A 19,853-nucleotide genomic window follows, 5' to 3' on the forward strand; every position below is an offset into this window, starting at 1 on the left:
GTAGGCAACGCCATAGCCTTTGTTTGTAGGCTTCAAAAGAAAAACTGTTTGCTTTCTTTTTAAGATCTCTCTCTTCCTATCACGGTTATCTCTTCCAAACGACTCCTTTAGGCATCTATGGGCCAAAGAATCTAAAAGTATGTCACCAATTACCAAGTTAGGTGATGGGAAAATTCATTAAAAGGAACCACCATCGGTTCTTCTTCTTCGTATTCTTAGGCAAGTGTTTGTTCTTCTTTCTTATCAACCATTTGCAGTTGATGCAATTTGGATTAGTATTTTATGACGCTCTCTCTTTATCGTGTTCTGAAGGATTAGGCTGTTGAATGAAGGAATAACGAGGCTTTAATTACATTCTCTTTGATAGCTCAATTTTCTCACGATCATTTGAATCTCATCCCACTCGATTGTCATGACATGTTGATGTCTCTTCTACTGCAAACAAAAAAGGAGTCAATGCCAGCCAGAATGGTGGACGGCCTGCAATCCTGAAATGCCCTGCTATTTTCTTTTTTCTGCGAGGATAATCCCCACATTTTGGGTATTGCAGAGTGTTTCATAATCTCCTCGATTGTACATTCAAGCCCACAAAGTCAGGAGTAGGTCTTTTATGTTTGATTTAATTTAGGAAGCCATACAACCATCTATAAGTTTTGCACCACTTTTGTCATTCGATAGAAATTGGAGGACAGCATATGGTTATTTGAGCAGGCTTCCGGTTTCCTGGTTTTGTGAAATGACATGTAAATTATTGCCAATAAGAACAATATGGTGGGCCAATCGGATGATGGATTGATGAGCATCAGACAAACTATAAAGAATGAAGAAAAGACCACCAACATATGCCAAAAACATGACCCCTGTAGATCTACGTACCCTAAAGAAATGAACTCGTCCATATACAGCACCATTGGATGAGCAGCGATGGCTTGTAAAGAAGCAGTTGTGAACATCCCTACAGAATATCGATTTGTTCCAGTGCAGTGTAGAGAGCTCAATTCCAATAATGATATTGCGATCACATCCCAATTCCAATAATGATATTGCGATCACATCCCAAAGCTAAAGACAAGTGCAACTGCAACAGGTCCCTTTGCCACATCAACTCCATGATTTTGGCTTCTGTATACATACATATCTTTTGTGTATGCGGTAGTAACATAGGCATTTATCAAATTTATTTGTCATACAGGAACAAAGCCAAATCGTTTAAGCATCCATGCAGAATTACGATTATTTCACTAAGATAGTTAAACAGGCCATAAATTCATTGCCTATCATCAAGGTAATAATATCTTGCAAATTGTTCCACTTATGGTTTATCCACTTTTTGCGAGTTTAAGGGTCGTATTGGCAAGCGAAACATCACACACCAATTGGTCTCTTTGAAGATGAAATGAGCAAACACATGCATTGTTTACTCAAATTTCATCTTTAAAAAAGAAATGCCAATATCAGCTGTTGCTTCTTTTCATTACTGGCAATATATTCCAAAGCAGCAAAATGTAGTTTTCTGTTTTTCAATCATTGCAACTGCTCAGGCAGAATCAGCAAAGTCGTAGTTTGATTATGTGTAGCTAAAAGGGACAGTACAAATAAAGACGAAAGATCTACCACTTCAAAGGACATCGTTCTGCACTTTAAGCTTAGAGCTATCAATTGCATGCTTGTACTGTTAGCGTGTTTGGAGAAGCAATCCCTCATAAGCAACTATAAGACTTCAGAAAGAATATACATTAATGGGGTTGTCCTTTCTTGCCCCAAACTAGTGGCTGCTTTAAAGTAAGCATGCCTCCAACAAAACAGTAACAGTAACCTGCACAGAAGACCATATCTATGGAGAAAATCCCATGATTGAATCATATGAACCGCGTAAGACACCTAGAGAGGAGTGTTGTTCTGCCCTTTTCTCATTTCCAGCAAAGCACTGAGATTTTCTAACAAAGCTAATATGACTCGTAAAATTCTCAATACATTCTCCAAAAAATGTCACACAGAGCTGGCTGTGCTGGTCATCGGCATCCCTTCTGACTTCATACCTGAGGCACAAATACCAGTTGCAATGCCCTGGAATGTGTCAAACTCTAGGGAGTGAAATCCTTCCTGTTCCGCTTGAGATTGATTCAGAGCAGCAGAGTGTGATTGCTGAAGATTTTGCTGGGACTGTCCAAGTTTCTGCATCTGGTAAAATTGTTGGTTAAGGGAAAGTGGCTGACTTCCTTGAGTCAGCATCTGTCCATTCCCATTATTGAGATGGCTTGTCACTAGCTTCAGCCTTTGCACCTCCTCCCTTAAAGCATCATTAAGAGCTAGAACAAATGAATATCACAATCAATCAGTCTTAAAATCAAAATCAGAAAACAGTTCTCTTTGATGGACTGCAATCTAGTCTGTGGAAAATCACCAACAATGCATATCACAGCTAGACAACACTATGACCTGACTGGAAGAGAATGATTGAGAATGGGAAACACAAAATCGTTTGAATTCTAAATCATGCTGCTGCAATATTTCCAACTTCCTCAAAAACATAACGAAAAGATTGATTCTGATAACCATCTTGGAGTTGTTTGGAGAGGCCAGAAGTGTGAGTTACAAGCAACAACTATAATTACAATCTTAGCCTTCCATCCCCAATATAGTAACACACTCTAAAAATATTAAATCCAAGCAAAACACATACACCCAAGGCAACTCGTGCAATTTTGGGACACTCTTGACTTTTGGCCCAATGTGGCAGTTGGAGTTTTGGGACAAATAGGGCAAAACTGCCCCTTTTTTTTTCATTAACATTCTTCTCTTTTCTGAGAATTTTTGCATATTAGGGCTTGACCTATAGTATTTGCAGCTTCAATTGTAACACGGAGATGCTAGCATAGACAGATGAAATTGCATTTCCTGAAGATGCTCTTTACTGTTACTACATTCTATCAGCATCTTGTCTAGAAAGTCTGTAGTCTTCTTGATGGTCTTTTCACTTTATGACAGTTTGGCATGTTGAAAATTTGCCTCACTTTTGGAAGGATTAAATAAACTAGTTAACAGATCGGAGGGCTACATGACTATAAACAGGTACAATTAATTTCTAGTGGATAGTCATCCCATTAGGCCCACTAAACGGCAGACCACCAAATGTTGAATGGTTCCAAATCCTATCCTTGCCACCAATGTGCCCAGGGCCCAGGACTTTTGGAAACAGGAGATTTCATACATATGAAACAGTCTCTTGCACATCAAAAAATGCAAGAAACAAGTTTCCTGCAAAGTGAAGAAACTAAATAGCAGTTTACAGGCAATATAGCTTGGACTATGCCAATTAATAATATTCAATATTATAAAGACTCCACCGAACGATATGGATAAAAGAAAAGCTATGCCTCTCCCTGATTTTTGAAATTTTACAAGCTCGACTCTTTTACATCTGGAGAGTTAGGTTTCCTTTTCCTTCTACAGAAATTGGAGTCTTGTTTGAAATGTATCTCACAAGTATGAAATGCTTACATAATGAAACATTTCATGTGTGTTTCAAACTTTAGGAAATGGGTTTCTATGCAACACTGCTTGCCAGGCTTCATGCAATAAGGAATGATGCTTACTAGACCTATATGCAATAGGTCAGGGTTAATAATCACTATTTCGAAGCTTTCATATCGAAACGTCTCAGAATAAGGTCTAAGACATTCAACAGATCAGAAGCTATATCAATATGAAAGTTCATAGGAGGAGGAATATAGGGTACTAGAGAAGATGAACACAAATATACGGTCCTAGAGAAGATGAACACAAATCTATATCTGATGTTGCACCACTTTGGCAATCCAAAAAAGTATAAAATGTTGAGATGAGAACCTCTACCTGCCTTCCATGTTCACAGTGAACAATAATCCTTTGTTTATGGACAACTTTGAACTGAGCACTTGCAGAATTGCCTAATACTCGTCAAATCTTTGTTACTTGTGCTTGACTTAGAGATACAAAAACCAAACTTGGACTGTGTACAGCTAATTGAAAAACTTCTAAACAAGTAAAAAACTGACTTATGCCTGCAATCTGCAGCCCTTGCACTTGCAAAGCCAGGTCATGGACAAACTTGAGAGAGTGCCTCCAGACTAGCCAAACCAACCGTGGGTCTTCCTCTTTCCTTGTCACGGCTGAATTGGCACAGCTGTGAAACCTCCTTTGCTTACATCTTGCAATCCTATTCAGGACCAGCTGCGGCCAGTGCTTGGTTTTGCTATTATTCCTAATTCAGCAGCTGCTCTTGGATCTGTTCCGACTTGCCACTGCTGTGTTGTCGCTTGAATTGCCATGAATGGATCTCTAAAGTCTAGATTTGCACCACCAAACTTGGATCGATACAGGCAGTCCATTCAAGTCAAAAACTGGGTAAGATGTCCTTGTATGTTATGCCTTACCTCTGGCTGTTATAAATGCTTGGGACACTCTTGGCCAGCAAAAACACTCAATCAAATCCAAATACGCCACAAACAACTTCTAGACAGACCTGTATCAGACATTGAGCCTATGGTTGGCACTATTGGCTCACCTGGTAAATATCCCATAAGTCAAGTCCTGATTTCTCAATCCTCTTGCCCAGCATTAGTGCAGCAAACATAAAGTTCACAGCTAAAATATTGGCTCTTACTCAGCAATATAGAAATTTTCAAAGTTGAACCTTTGGAAAATAACAAGATGGTTTACTACGCACTTGCATGCAATGGCAGAATGACAAAGATGCACCGAGAGAGAGAGAGAGAGAGAGAGAGAGAGAGAGAGGTTTTGTCTTTCCCATTCGATGCATTATGTGGATCCCACCAATGCATAGTACAGCCACATTTAACTTCTTGCCACATGCCACCAGCTATATCCATGTGTGACACACAGTTCAGCTTCAATTAAAAATGGCCAAGTGTTCAACAGGAGCAGTCTTAACTACTTACAAATTACTTTTTTGTGCATACAAGAAGTTGCAGTGTAGCACAAGAGAGAGAATCCTCCAATTATCAAGCCTTAACAAACAAAACATCAAAGAAGCCATTTGGAAATGTAAAAGCAGCTTTTAGGTTGCAGACAACGTACAGAACGATTTCATCCTTTCATTTTACTCATTAGGGGAAAAGAAAAGGTTCTATATCACTTTGATCTCGCTAGATATTGTCATTATTTTGTGTCTTGCTTACCATCCCGAAGTTGAGCCTGTTGCTCCATTGACTGAAGTCGCAGTTTCAGCTCTTTGTTTTCCACCGTTAATCCAGATGTATCCCTCTTCAAAAGTCAGTTGCACATGATGAACAATGTCAGGATCATCTCAAATTGAAAACATTAAACAAGCAAAGCTAGATGTAAATCCATGAGAACAAGTCTGTAAGAAAATCTACTGGATAAGCCTTTTAAATTTCACCTTCAGAGAGAAGAAAAATGCAATTTTCACCTCAATATCTAATCAAAATTAAACTCTCATTTCTCCTTAATGGGTTTCATCAAAAAGTGGCTTTCAATGGGGGTCCTTTCCCTCCAGGTAACAATTTTTAAGATGGAAATCGGATGTCCAATGGCCAAGCTACAAGCACATTAATGCCTTGTTCAAAGCTAGCTTTTCCCTCATGCACCTTTAATATATCACTAATCTTCTCAGCACTAATCAAGCATAGCAATGGTCTTATAGAATCTTATTGATGATTTGGTGAAAAACATGAAGGCTGGCTAGCTAAGCTTGTTGAATGCTAAGAGTCTGAGACATAATCTGCAGCAGGGAAAACCAGATTATTTACCTTGTAACTTCAATCTAACAAAGAACAGATACCTAATGATGAATGCTTGAAAACATGGAGAGACTAGCTAGTTAACCTAGTTGGATGCTGAACTGGCACGGTGGCCCAATACAATTTCTTTTAGATTCTCTAGCAGTCTCTAATCTACTCAAGTAGATTTTACCCTATATGGTTCTCCAAGATTATCACATGTCTTTGAAATAGTCTTAAGTCTACTGTACTGGACAAATCACTTTTCTTTTTGTTTTGCTGAGAAGAAATGGACAGTGAACCAAAATGACATGAATGACCACGAGTAGATAGAGCTCCTAATGTTCCCCACTAACTCAGTATAGGGCTCACAACCTGAAGATAACCTTCATGAAGATATAAGCTATCGGATGAGACACTAGGTTACATCCTTGGACATCCATATGGGCACTAGTAGCAATGGTCATACGAATCATAAAGTGACCTAGCATGAATGCACTAGGGGCACCTTAGGGTTAGGGCAATCAATTCCTATTTATGGGACTCAAGGCCCTATTGTGCACATAATTGTGTGATCATCATGCGAAGAAAACTGCTAGGTTTTGCATTGAGGACACAGAGTGTGTACAACCACGACAAAAACACAAAGAGACAGACACAGACACAGAGGGCAAAACTCAAACCCTAAATGCAAAACTCGAAACTCAAACACAAACAGAAGAAGGAAGAGAGAGAACACAACTCTGAAGTGAATGAATGCTATAAATGAATGTAAGAGTGTACAGTGTGCTCAAGGGCAAAGCAATGTCGGAGTGTGACATCGACCGGAGATGGATCCCAAGTGTTGTGACCACCAATCAGAGTAACAAGAGAGAAACACCAAACGCTGATCACCAGAGTGTGAGAACACTGAGGCGATTGCAAAGGATGATGCCTAGTGATGTGGGTGAAGCAACAAAACGTTGCAGTAGAACGCCGGAGTAAAATGTCGCAATAAAACGCAGCAGTAGAGAATGCCATAGTAAAACATCGCAATAAAACACAGCAATAGAACGCCACAGTAAAATGCGGCAGTAGAACGCCGCAGTAAAACGCCGTAGTAAAACAAGGTGATGGCAACAGTCGCGAAGGCTGGACCGCCACGTGGTGGGAGACTGATGGCTGAGATCTGCACACAAGGGTGAGAAACCAGCACGGGAGGGATTAGGCTGAATGGGGGCAGCCTATCTATTTATAGATGTGGAAGGGCGGCCCAAAATTTAGGGTTTTTGGAAGGCCACTAAAACTCTCTCGGACTGCTCCTCTTTTTAGGGTTTTTCATTAATCAAGTGTGATTTGGAGCTGTTTAAGAATGCTAATCAGCTGAAAAGCGTGTTTTAGCTCAACACCCCCTCTCAGGCCCAAAATTGAGCTAAAAGGTTAGGCCAACCACTATAATGTTTATTTACCCAAGGCGTCCCACCCCAAAGCAACCAAGGCATCGAACAAAGGGTTCACATCGGCCGCCCAGTGGCCTACCAAGACTACTGAGGCAATGGTTATCTTACCAAGGAAATCCAAGTAGTCACCTCAAAGAAGACAGGGCATTGGACAAAGGGTGCACGTCAGCTGCCCAGTGGCCTACCAAGCCCTACAAAGGCGGATGGAACTACATTGAATTTTTTTTTTAAATAAGTGAGGTAAATTTTATGGGATGCGATCGATTGAGTGATAGTGACCCAGAAGACGAGAGTAGGGAGGATACACCCAACACATCACAAAACAGTACAAGCTAACCCATCCACTCAGACTATTGATGACGAGGAAAAATAAGTGATGAGGTATCCATGTGATGGAGGATGGTGATGTGGTAACAACAGCCGGTGGTGGAAACAACTTAGGATCTGCTCAAGTGATGCTCTGCACAATGAGAGGCAAAGTATGCTACATGCTGAAGAATACTCGTACAGCAGGTGCCACTTGGACACTGGCTCTCATGGGGAAATTGTTCACTTGCCCAAGCACCCTAATACAAAGATGATGAAATCATGCAATGCTAAGGGTAAGGTACAACAGGAGAAAGAAGCCGATGTCGACAATAAAGTGCTGAAGCCTATAGAATACCAAGAAGGATAGGAACTCTCTCTCAACCTGGATGTAGATGCCGAGGAAGGAAGAGCCTGATATCGGTCTTTGTGTGGTACCGAGAATCAAAAGGAATGAAAGAAGATGAAGTAGATGAAGCACCCCGTTGGAAGAGCAAGGTAGGAGTCACCACCATGATAGCATCGAGAGAGATGCTACACGATCCGCCTCGGGAGGGGAAACCGCCATGCTAAAAGAAGAGCAAGCACTCCCAGGATAATGAAACCGTAAAAGGAACGGTGCGCATCCCCACGTCTCTAGCCCAGGTAGGACCAAAGCAATCTGTAAGTTAGCCCTACATTGAAAGAAAAAATCCTGCAAAAGATATGAGAATCTATAAACACAGAGGTTAGTGGTGAGATGCTCCAAAGCAAAACAGAACATAAAGAAAATCTAAGTCAAAGTAAATGCGATGAATGTGTATATGTGTGAGTAAATGCAACAAAAGACAAAAAAATGGAAAAGCTAAGGACAATGAATCTTATGGGCCCAACTCTAAGAGTGCAAAAATTGAATGCTAGACTGACCTAGGGTATCCGAAAGGACCTAGAGACATGCTAGTCTAAGAAGACGGTCACCATCGCATACATCCAGTAGCAGGGCTCTGCCAAGGGAACGCTTGACGAGGTGGGAAGAAAGGTGAGATAGAGTGTGTGATATGCTCAAATGAAACAGAAGTTGTAGATGTACCTGAATTATGTCCACATCGTAAGCCCCCTCTATTAAAGTTCACATACGCAAAGCCATCCGGATCCTGTACCTCAAAAGAAGAAGTAGGCGAGGGTTTTGATTCATACAACTCAAAAGAATTGTAAAACCTGACATTGAACCTGACTAAGATGATGAAGATGGATCACCACACGTTCCGAATGCTGTATGTCCTCCATGATCGGAGAGGTGGTCAATCTCACCAACCGGTCCGAATGTGGTAGCAAAACTAGTAGGAGGGGTGTAAACATCACCATACTTGTTGCGATAGTACTTCTCAAAGTCCTCTGTCATGTTAGTGAAATCTGGTAAAGGTGGAGTGTTGTCCTCCTCACCGAGTCCATAATGCCGTCTCAGGGCCTCCAATGATGGAGAAGCCTGATAAGACATTATAGGAATTGGAGAAGGTGTCTGGGACATTGTGATTCGGTTACAAGTCGTATTGTGGGCCTCGCACAAAGACTAGCTCTCCACAATATCCACCGGATACTCTTTACAAGAGCACTGGCTGTGATACCATGTGAAGAAAACTGCTAGGGTTTGCATTGAGGACACACAGAGTGTACAACCATGACAAAAACACAAAGAGGTAGACACAGACACAGAGGGCAAAACTCAAACCCTAAATGCAAAACTCAAAACTCAAACACAAACACAAACAGAAGAAGGGAGAGAGAAAACACAACTCTGAAGTAAATGAATGTTGTAAATGAATGTAAAAGTGTACAGTGTGCTCAAGGGCAGAGCAATGTCGGAGTGTGACATCCACCAGAGACAGATCCCAAGTGTTGTGACCACCAATCAGACTAACGAAGTGAGAGAAACACCAAACGCTAATCACCAAAGTGTGGGGAGACTGAGGCGATTGCAGAGGATGATGCCTGATGATGTAGGCGAAGCAACAAAATGTAGCAGTAAAACACAGCAGTAAAATGCGCACTAAAACGCAACAGTAGAACGCAATAGTAAAATGTCACAATAAAACGCACTAGTAGAATGCAACAGTAAAACGTCACAATAAAACGCAGTAGTAGAATGCCGTAGTAAAACGCAGCAGTAGAACGCCGCAGTAAAACACAACAATAAAACGCCGCAATAAAACAAGGTGATGGCAGCAGTCGCGAAGGCTGGACCACCACGTGGCGGGAGATTGATGGCTAAGATCTGCACACAAGGGTGAGAAAACTGCATGGGAGGGATTAGGCTGAATGGGGGCAACTTGTCTATTTACAGATGTGGAAGGGCAGCCCAAATTTTAGGGTTTTTGGAAGGCCACTGAAACTCTCTCGAACCGCTCCCCTTTTTAGGGTTTTTCATTAATTAAGTGTGTTTTGGGGCTGTTTAAGAATGCTAATCAGCTGAAAAGCGTGTTTTAGCTCAACACATCACTCTTGGATTCTAGGCCCATAGACCAACACATCCATAGCTCCCAAGCTCAGGGGTGAGCCCATTTGGCTCTATGGCTGGGAGGTGAATCTAATGTCCATTCCCTTTATGTTCTTGTTACTCTTGTTATGTTCCTCCAGTTATTCTAGTGTGGCTGCTCCTTTATCCACAAACACTTTCTACCTTGTAGCTGGAGAAGGATCTTTTCCCTCTGTGAGCACCCATTTTGGGGGTCATACTATAGTACCTTTGGGATTGTGCTTTCATACTATCATTCTCACATTAGTATATTTGACCTTCCAGCAATCTCTCTTCTCTCTCCTCTTGTTCACTACTCACTTCTCACATTGGTGGATGTGACCTTCGAGCAATCTCTCCTCTTGTTTACTATTCACACTAAGTGTGTATGTGTGTGTGTGTGCAGCTAAGCATTGACCCGACAATGGTAGCAAAGCTTCCACTCAGCTCATAGTTGCTGCCTCCATTAATGCCATTGAGGTTGAGCTCACCCTTCTCTACTTCTCTCACTCTCTATTCAACTACAAGAGGTCTACTACAGCTGGCTGTTCATCAACAGCATCTCAGCCTACTGTCAGCTAGAAGTGCCACAAGTAACCTGCCTGGAAATGCCACCCCAAAAGGACTGCTCGGTTTTCCCTCAAAACACTGTGTATTGCCTCTCCCAATCTTCAGTATGACAGCTGTCCACCACTCCAGCTGTCACGCACTGCAATTTGCTGCGCCGGTCAACACCAAATTGACACATTAGCCAGCTCCTCATACCTCAGCATCAAGAAAATTTGGGAATTTGTGCACAAGACCTCAAATTTTGTATTAGTTCCCTTTGAAATTTTGGGGCATTCAAAGTTGTCTCCATACATAGTACGGACTGATCCGTATGGTACCATACCATAAATATTCATACCATTTAGTACAAAAAAACTGGCACTTTTTGCCCTTTTGGCCACTCTCCCCCAAACCTACAACTTTCTTTCTCTTTTGTTTGTTTTTCTCCTCTCTCTCTCCCCCAAGCCTCTCTTCGTGAATAAGAGTATATTAATGTATGGATATTTACATCAGGCCTTTAAGCCAACCAGCTGCTCTCTCTCTCCATGGCTACGGCTCCATGGCCTGCACATGGACCACCTCCCCCCACTACAATACAGCCTAGACTGCCCACACCTGGAGCGCGGCCAAGAGGAGGTAAATCGCATCACCAGAATGGATATCATCCAGACAGACACCGCCAGGACATGGGTGACCCCCACATCGGAACTAGGAACCAAGAAGGCTTTCTACCGAGAACACTTCCTGCATATCTCCCCGGACGGCTTCATCACCCGCCCAAGCTACATGGACACACACCTGTCTCACGGGGTCAGAAGTGCCATCGGACAGATCCGCACGTCCTCACACCAACTACGGGTCAAAACGGGCAGATACGGGGCCAACCCCCTCCCCCCAGAAGACCGAATCTGTCAGCTCTGCCATCTCGAGCCAGAGACAGAGGAACACTATATCTGTAGATGCCCAGTGTACTACGAAATCCGGGGACGCTTCCACTGCCTATTCAGCGAAGGATTCGGACCACTCTCCCAAGATGCCTGGGGCTCTTTCTACTGGAAATACGACGCCATAGAGACCACCTCCTACGAACCACGGAGCAAAGACAAGGAGCCACCAACCAACGCACACTCAACGACTTCTACCAAATACCAGCTACCCTCCCTACCACCGAGGCCCCACCAGCCCAACCGGCCTCCCAGCCCCCGGGGACCACCTTAGAAATAGCCACAGCGAGAGGTAAAGCCCGGCGACCACGTCCCGCCGGCCCCCATCCCCGCAGAAGACACTGGTCGAAGATACAAGGGATACTACGCCCCTATCGGAGGGCCCTGCCGCACCGCTTTTAGCCTCTCCATGCTGGACCGACCCATGCGGGACATCTTAGGATGAACACCCCAGGAGCAGTTCCACACCGCACTGGGAGTACCTCTAGATTGTATCTAGTCCAGTTATCATTTTTGTACCTACTCAATTTAGTTCAACATAGCGTAAATGTTAGCTTCACTGGGACTTTTGAAATCTCCTAGACATTTGTATGCAACATTTTGGTCTCATAGGCCAACTTGGCCTGTTGTAGACATTAATATAACTTTCTTTCTCTCTCTCTCTCTCTCTCTCTCTCTCTCTCTCTCTCTCTCTCTCTCTCTCTCTCTCTCTCTCTCTCTCTCTCTCTCTCTCTCTCTCTCTCTCTCTCTCTCTCTCTCTCTCTCTCTCTCTCTCTCTCTCTCGTGGGGATAATTGAATTTAGTAAATATTTGCATCAGACCATCAGGTCAGCATTGAAAACTAATAGACATGAAGGAAAGTCTACACATACTCTAACACCGAAATGTCACACTGAAAGAACAGCTGGTGTGAAGCAAACAGTATCCAGCCAAGAAGCAGCAATGTCAAGAAGAACCAGATCAGCAAACACCATAGAGGAGATTTGCCACAACACTAAACCCCGAATTCAGGCCACATGACCGTGAATGCTAAATATTGAATCAAAAATGAAGGCATTCCGAGTACGCCAAATATGGCACAAGGCTGCCCATCTAAGGAAATGGAAAAGGCAAGAATAATCTCAACTCAAAGAGGTCATGGAGGTCATCTTCCCCATAATCCATGAACGAGCTGATATCCGGTGTCGAGTCAACGAGAACCACACACAGGAAACAAAACTCCAAATCTGTCTTGCAACAGGGCAGGGGACAAAAAAAGAAGCATTGTCTCATCACATGTGGTACAGAATATACATCGCCCAACAAAGATCTTACGAGCACACAACACATTCCCAGTAGGAAGAGCCCCAATAAGTAGCCTCCACATAAACACTTTTCCCTGATACGGAATCTTAGATTTCCAAAGCTGGATGAATCTATCCTGCCACTTCTTTTTGCTATCCTGAATATGCCATACTTTATTAGCCTTACCCGTGATCCATCTCTTATTCCCCAAGCCTCTCTCTCTCTCTCTCTCTCTCAAGCCCTCTCAACTGGTAGGTAACAATAGCACATGTTGCACATGTAGCGTGAAGTTTTGGCATGTTACCCTTAAGTATTCATCTTACATACTCTAATATCATTACTATTTAGACTTTAAACATCTATCTATTATCTTTAGTCCAAAATAATCAAGTTTTTTTTTTCATACTAATATCGTACTCTACCTTATAAAATCTTAAGATACCATTTAGTACCATATTTTATCGTACCGTACGGAATCGTACCTTTCCAACCTGTCAACTATGGGGGCTTTCTACAATACACCTCAAATTTGCTGTCAATCTCTTCACCAATTTGGGACTTTCCAATTCGGAGTCAAATTTCTCTACCAAATTTGGGGCTTTTCAATTCTACGCCAAAATCTTTGAAATTTCTCCACCAAAATTTGGGGCTTTTGTGAATTTCACTCAAATTAATTGGCATTGAGGCCTATTTCATCATCCTACATAACATTCAAGAATATTGGAACCAATTTCACATCAAATTCTCAGCATCCTCTTCAACATCCACTTCCAACCTCATCATTCAAGCTGAAAATTGAAGTTTTTGAGTTCCTCTTTGATTTTCCTTTGTGCTAAGCCAAAGGAAAGTACTTTGGACAGCAGCTGGTTAGAATTATCAACAATATACAGCAAGCAATGACAACTCAAAATAACTTGTTATACATGTTTGGGGACTGAGAGAGAGAGTGAGTGAGTGAGTGTGTGAGCGGCAGTAGAGAGTGAGAGAGGGTGAGATGCACGATGTGTGGGTACTAAGAGTGTACCTCTTTTTGATTTTTTGTGATAGTTATATGTTAAGTACCAAAGTACAAGTGCTAAGGATATGTTTACACCCGAGCATGTATAAAACGCATGGTGGCCCTTTATTCCCAACAACCTCCCACCTAAAGGCAACATGCCTAAAGGTTGAGAAAAGAATCTAAGTCTAAGTATGTACAAAGCTGAAATACATATACTATCCAACTCCCATCATCTATCGGCAATGAGCAAACCACTCTACTGGAAGTCCCTTCAAGAGAAGATTTGCAAGATTATCATCTGTATGTACCTTGACAAGCTCAATGCTTTTGCTGTCAAGTACATCCCTAATAAAGTGATACTTCACCTATATGTGCATCTTTGCATGAAAGATAGAATTCCATGCTAGCATGATAGCACTGTGACTATCACAGTGGAGGAAAAAAGTCTCAGTAATGTCAAGCTCTCCCACTAGACGTGAAAGCCATAAAGCCTCCTTACATGCCTCAATGGTAGTCATATACTTTGCCTCTGTAGTAGACAATGCAACACACTTCTATAGCCTGGAGATCCACAAAATTGCTCCCCCTGAGAAGGTAAATATGTACCTTGAAGTAGACTTCCTGCAATCAGACTGACCAACATAGTCTACACCTGTCAAGCCAATGGAAGATGCCTTTTGCTTTCCAAAGTAGATGCATAAATCTTTTATGCCCTTAAGATATCTCATGATACCTTTCAATGCTTCCCAATGCTTTCTACTAGGATGTGCCATGTACTTGCTAACTACTCCCACCGCAAATGCTATGTCAGGACGTGTAGCAACCATAGCATACATCAAGCTACCCACAGCTAAAGCATACGAAATCTTGGCCATTTCAACCTTTTCATCATCAGATGTAGGATTGTTCTCTGCATTGAGTTTTATATATGGAGGCAATGGTACACCAATTGCTTTCCCTCCCCCCCCTCCATATTGAAACACTGCAAAATCTTGGATACATACTCCTACTGTGACAAACAAAGAAGACCTTTTGATCTATCCTTGAGTATACACATCCCAGGAATATGATTTGCTTCACCAAGATCCTTCATATCAAAGCTAGTATGTAGGTTCTACTTCAATGTGTCTAACACATGGACATCCCTACCACCAATCAGCATGCTATCCATATACAAAATCAATATAATAAGGCTACCATCTGCCGCCTTCTTGGTATACAAGCAGTGATCGACTTGACTTCTTTTTAATCCTTGAGATTGCATGAATGTATCAAACTTATGATATCATTCACGTGATGTTTGTTTCAACCCATACAAGCTTTTGTTGAGTTTACATACCATCTTTTCTTACCCCTTAGCCATAAAACCTTCTCGCTATTGCATATATATGTCTTCATGCAAATCACCATGTAAGAAAGCAATCTTTACATCCATCTGTATGAGTTCTATATCCTCACATACAACCAAGCCCAATATGGTTCACAGAGTAGTCATTTTGATTACATGAGAAAAGATCTCGTTGAAGTCAATCCCATGTTCCTACTTGTACCCTTTGGCAACAAGCCATGCTTTGTACTTTGGCAAGAAACCAAAGGTGACCATCTTATGAACCCATTTGCACGGTAGGATTTTCTGTTCCTTACACAAATGCACTAAATTCCAAGTTCCATTTTTCTTTAGAGATTCCATTTCTAACAGCATAGCCTCGTGCCATTTTTCTTTAGAGGTTTCATTTCTAACAGCATAGCTTTATGCCATTTCTTGTTGTCCTCTCTGTCCATTGCTTCCTTGAAGCATTACGGTTTACCATAATCTATCAACATGACATAATCAGCAACATAATTCGCACCAAGAACAAACCTATATGGATGTTTGATATTTCTGGTCAACCTATGGACCCAATGATCAGTGTTTGCTGGCTATTCAACCTGCAAATCTGCATTAACATATTGTTGTTCAAAAGGTTCAGCATGCTATCCTACCTATTCCGGCTATTCCAATGGCACATTTTCTTACTAAAATTGTGATATATCATAGGCAACTTCTTGCTGTTCAATTTCAGCATCATTCCCTGCATTTATAGTCATTTACAGTAGATATTTGTTGTTGTACTGCAGGCACTCTTTGATGTCCTGTATAGGCATTTCTTCTCAAAACACAATCCTTCTAACTTCCCCAAGCTTTTGATAGCAAGAGATCCCCTTACAAATGCCACTCATTGCAAGTGTCTTGTTGTCTTCCTCATCTAGCTTATTCACACAGCTGGATATTTCTTTTGTGGTGGCTTTGTTGTTTTCTTTCATGAAGACTATCACTCAAGAGCATTAGAAAGGCTTTGCACATTCTTTGTTATTTACCAGGGACTTGATTCTACGAGATCATCTATGGTGAGAGGGTTACTCTTTCTTGTTGGAGCAACTTTGATTGGACGAGTGATGTGGATTTGAGACGGTCCACTAAAGGTTATACCTTCTCCTTTGGATTGACAGCTATCCCATGGAGCACTAAAAAGTAGCCTACTATAGCCCTTTCTTCTACAAAGACAGAGTATCATGCAATATGTTCTACAGCTACGGAGGCGGTTTGGTTTTGCCGCATGTTGGCAGAGATTGGCTTTTCCCCAACACGGACCTACGGTACTGCGTGTGGACAACCAGAGTGCTCTAACTCTAATGAATAACCCAGCGTTTCATGCTCACGCTGTCGGAGGGGTTTTTGTCAAAAGGTCGAATCCACCGGGGATCAAAAGTAGAAGGAAGTAGAGATAGGAGATGGAAGAGAAGATAGAGAATATCCAAGTGGTAAACACGACAAAAACAAATCACAATGAATTGAATCAATATATATTGAAAGAACCTGGAATCTTCGTACTACTCAGAAGCAATCTCCAGACATTAGTTCTCCTGGAGCTCCTTTGTAGACCAAAAACGTGGATCAGAAAAATCAGCTTTTTCTCTGCTACCCGGAACCCAAATCTGATGGCTCTGTTGGCTTCGAAAGGGGGGTAAAACAGCAGCACACCTACTCACAGATTTCCCAGATCACTCCTTTCAATTCAATCTGCAGTTTTTAGCCTATTTATAGCGATCGCAACAAGCGCGATTTCATCAATCTGTCTTTTTTATGAAAAATCTCCTAACTGGCTGAAAAAGCATATTGCTTTTTGCATGCCATCCTAATCTAGAATCTTTCCTAACTTTTTCGGATTTTTACAATAAATAATATCAAATATAGGCTAAAATTATCCAAAAACCTAGTATTTTTGGATAATCCATGCAACTCACACTAATACTAATGACTCACATCACATTGACTCTCTTGATTAATAAGAAGTCGGATGATGATGCATTCCATACTTTTTCACACTGTGTCCTCATAACATCACGACATCCACCCCCTCTGAACCTGCACATCCTCCGGTATGTGCCAAAATCCTAGTTGTCACCGGATTCTGAGTCCTCATCCTCTGCAACCATATCCTTTTCTTCTTCATCTTCTATATCTTCCTGGCTAGCCCCTGTATTAGGACCACTATCTTCTTCCAATTCTGGCAACTCATAGGTAGTAGATTCTCGCCTTTTGAATAATTTGATTCTTTTTCCTGCTACCGGAAGTTTGATGGCTGTCCCATCCAGCTCATTTAATGCATAAGTAGCATTATCAAACACCTTGTCTTACCACATAGGGTCCAAACCATCTTTTGAAAACTTTATGCATTGTACTATGTTGGTTATCTAAACTGCTATCATAAACCAATACCCAATCCCCATCTTATATGGTTCTTGGTCTCAGTCTATGTCTTTTGTCAAACCGTTTCTTGTTCTGTATCCTTACTGCTCTTAACTTTGCAGTTGTTGCCTCTATGTCTTTTGACTTTCTTTCCAACTGTCTAATGCGTAAGGCCAACAACTCCTCTCAATTCAACTCCTCCTCCCAAGGTAACATACTCCATGTGACTGTCATCTCTTCTATCGGCATGATAGGTTTTTGACCATACATCAATTTTGCAGGCATATATCCCGTAATAGCACTATGAGTTGTTCTGTTAGCCCACAAAGCATAAGGGAGCAATCGTGGCCACTCTTTTATCTTCTCTCCACATGCTTTTGTCAATGCCTTCACAATAGGTGGATGGCCTCTTTCACTTTTGCCATTTCCTTCAAGGTTATAGACTGAAGTTAAAGCAAGCTTTATCCCCAACCGTGCAAAGAAATCATGAGCTTCATCTGCATCCAACTCACCCCTATCTGCTGTAATTTTTCCCACACAGCCATATCGACAAAAGATCTCTTCTAAGAGAAAAATACATACGGCATTTGTCGTCTTAGTACGTAGAGCTCTCCCTTCTACTTGATTAGTCAAGTCTTCACGAGCAAGCACAAGATATCTCATTTGCCAAAGACCTATAAGCATTGTGACCAAATCCACCACCCACTTAAAATGAAGAGACAATAGATATGTGGGTTGCAATTTATCTCGATGTCTCACAGTTGAATACATTTGACATGTCGTACATGTTTCCACAAAGTCAGCAACATCCTTATACATACCATGCCACCAATATCTTTCTTTGATCTTTGTAAAAGTACCCAAAACACCTCTATGACCAGCCCACAAGCTTTCATGAAATTCTTACATTACTTTTACTTGTGAAGCTCTATCACCCAAAACTCGCAATGGCATACCCTGTTTCTTTTTAGCATGTTTCCATAATAAGTATCCATCTTTTAAGAAAAATCCATAGGCTTTCCTCTTGATCTTCTTAAACTCCTCATCTAACCATTCATCTCTCTTTGTTAATGTACTGAGATATTGACCAATTCTCAACCACTCTCTTGCATATTTGTCTTCCAGAAACACTTCTACACAAGATGCAAAACATCTAAAGTGTCTTCTCTTTGTTGTCCAAGCTTCTGTTAATGCTGTAGCAACACCTTGCATTGCTAAATTCACTCTTGCAACATCATTTTCAGCCATAAGAAAGTCATCTTCTTCCTCCTCATCCATCATCCCATCTTCATTCTCATAGCGTGCTCGAGATAACATGTCTGCCACTGGGTTATCTCTTCCTGCAATATGCTGAAATTCAGGGTTCAAAGATTTGATGTATGCAATCTACCGGAGCATAGCAATATCCGGGGTAGCACAACTAGTAATCATACCCAATACCGACAAACAATCAGTCTCAATGACTACATGAGCACCCATAAAATACTCCTTATCACATTTAAGGGCTGTCACAATTCCCCATAATTCTCTTTTTACCTGTGGATATCTTCTATGTCGTTCAGTCAATACTTTTGTACCAAAGCGTATTGCATATCTTTGCCCTTCCTCATCATCTTGCCCAATTGCCCATCCAATCCCGACTAGGCTTGTATCAACAGTAATAATGATAGGCTTTCCATATGAATAGTCAACCGTTCTCAACGTAGGAGCAGATTTTAAGAGTTGCTTCAATTTCTTCATTGCTTTCTGATGCTTCCTTTCCCAGTGAAATTTCTGACCTTTCCTTAGAAGTTGATAAAGAGCATCGGCTACATGTGCAAAGTGAGGAATCCATATCAAATAGAACACACATGCACCCAAGAATCTACGCACCTCTGATACATTCGTGCATACATCTCGCATTCTATCAATCCCATCTATTTTTGCTGGTGATGGCCTTCGCCCATAAGGCCCACACATATGCCCACCAATCAAAACCTTTTCAACTCCAAAGACAAACTTTTGTCCAGAAAGAGTTAAATGCACCTCTTCTAGACGTGTCAAAATCCTCTCACAATCCACAATATGGTCTGCAACAAACTGTCTACATCCATGAGCATCCATCTCTTCATTCTTTTCATCTACTGCACACCCTTTGATTGGAACATCATCCAAGAAGGGCATAGTCAATTGTGGTATAAAATCCCTAAGTACCCTATTCATAGCATTTGTCATGTGTGCCACTGAGTTTGTTGCACCCTGTGGAAGAGTACACATCCGTACTAACCCCAAAGGAGTCTTCATGGTTGTGATATCCCTGCTTTCAATTGCAAGCTGAAACTGATCATAACCCAAGTAAAGATCACCCAAATAATAGATCACTCTCCCTG

The 19,853-nt window shown here is 41.6% G+C and overlaps 1 protein-coding gene and 1 long non-coding RNA gene across 2 annotated transcripts in view; one reads left to right on the top strand and one right to left on the bottom strand.

The window, feature by feature from the left end:
- The first annotated feature begins 231 nt into the window (after positions 1–231).
- Positions 232–19,853, top strand: part of LOC148037315 (uncharacterized) — a 53,333-nt gene continuing 33,711 nt past the window's right edge. The window contains exons 1-2 of the long non-coding RNA XR_015690631.1: positions 232–1,087; positions 1,193–1,285. This is a non-coding gene — a long non-coding RNA (uncharacterized LOC148037315). The remainder of the gene's footprint in view (positions 1,088–1,192; positions 1,286–19,853) is intronic.
- Positions 1,497–19,853, bottom strand: part of LOC148037316 (transcription factor RF2b-like) — a 48,091-nt gene continuing 29,734 nt past the window's right edge. Inside the window, exons 3-4 of the mRNA XM_087676223.1 lie at positions 5,181–5,265; positions 1,497–2,309 (exon numbers count right to left, since the gene is read on the bottom strand). Coding sequence (XP_087532349.1) covers positions 1,990–2,309; positions 5,181–5,265 — 405 coding nt within the window. The 3' untranslated portion in view covers positions 1,497–1,989. The remainder of the gene's footprint in view (positions 2,310–5,180; positions 5,266–19,853) is intronic.

The sequence above is a fragment of the Lygodium microphyllum genome, chromosome 4, assembly GCF_053477565.2.
Source record: "Lygodium microphyllum isolate KBCC chromosome 4, Lygodium_microphyllum_v1.1.10, whole genome shotgun sequence".
In the NCBI taxonomy this organism is placed as follows: Eukaryota; Viridiplantae; Streptophyta; class Polypodiopsida; order Schizaeales; family Lygodiaceae; genus Lygodium; species Lygodium microphyllum.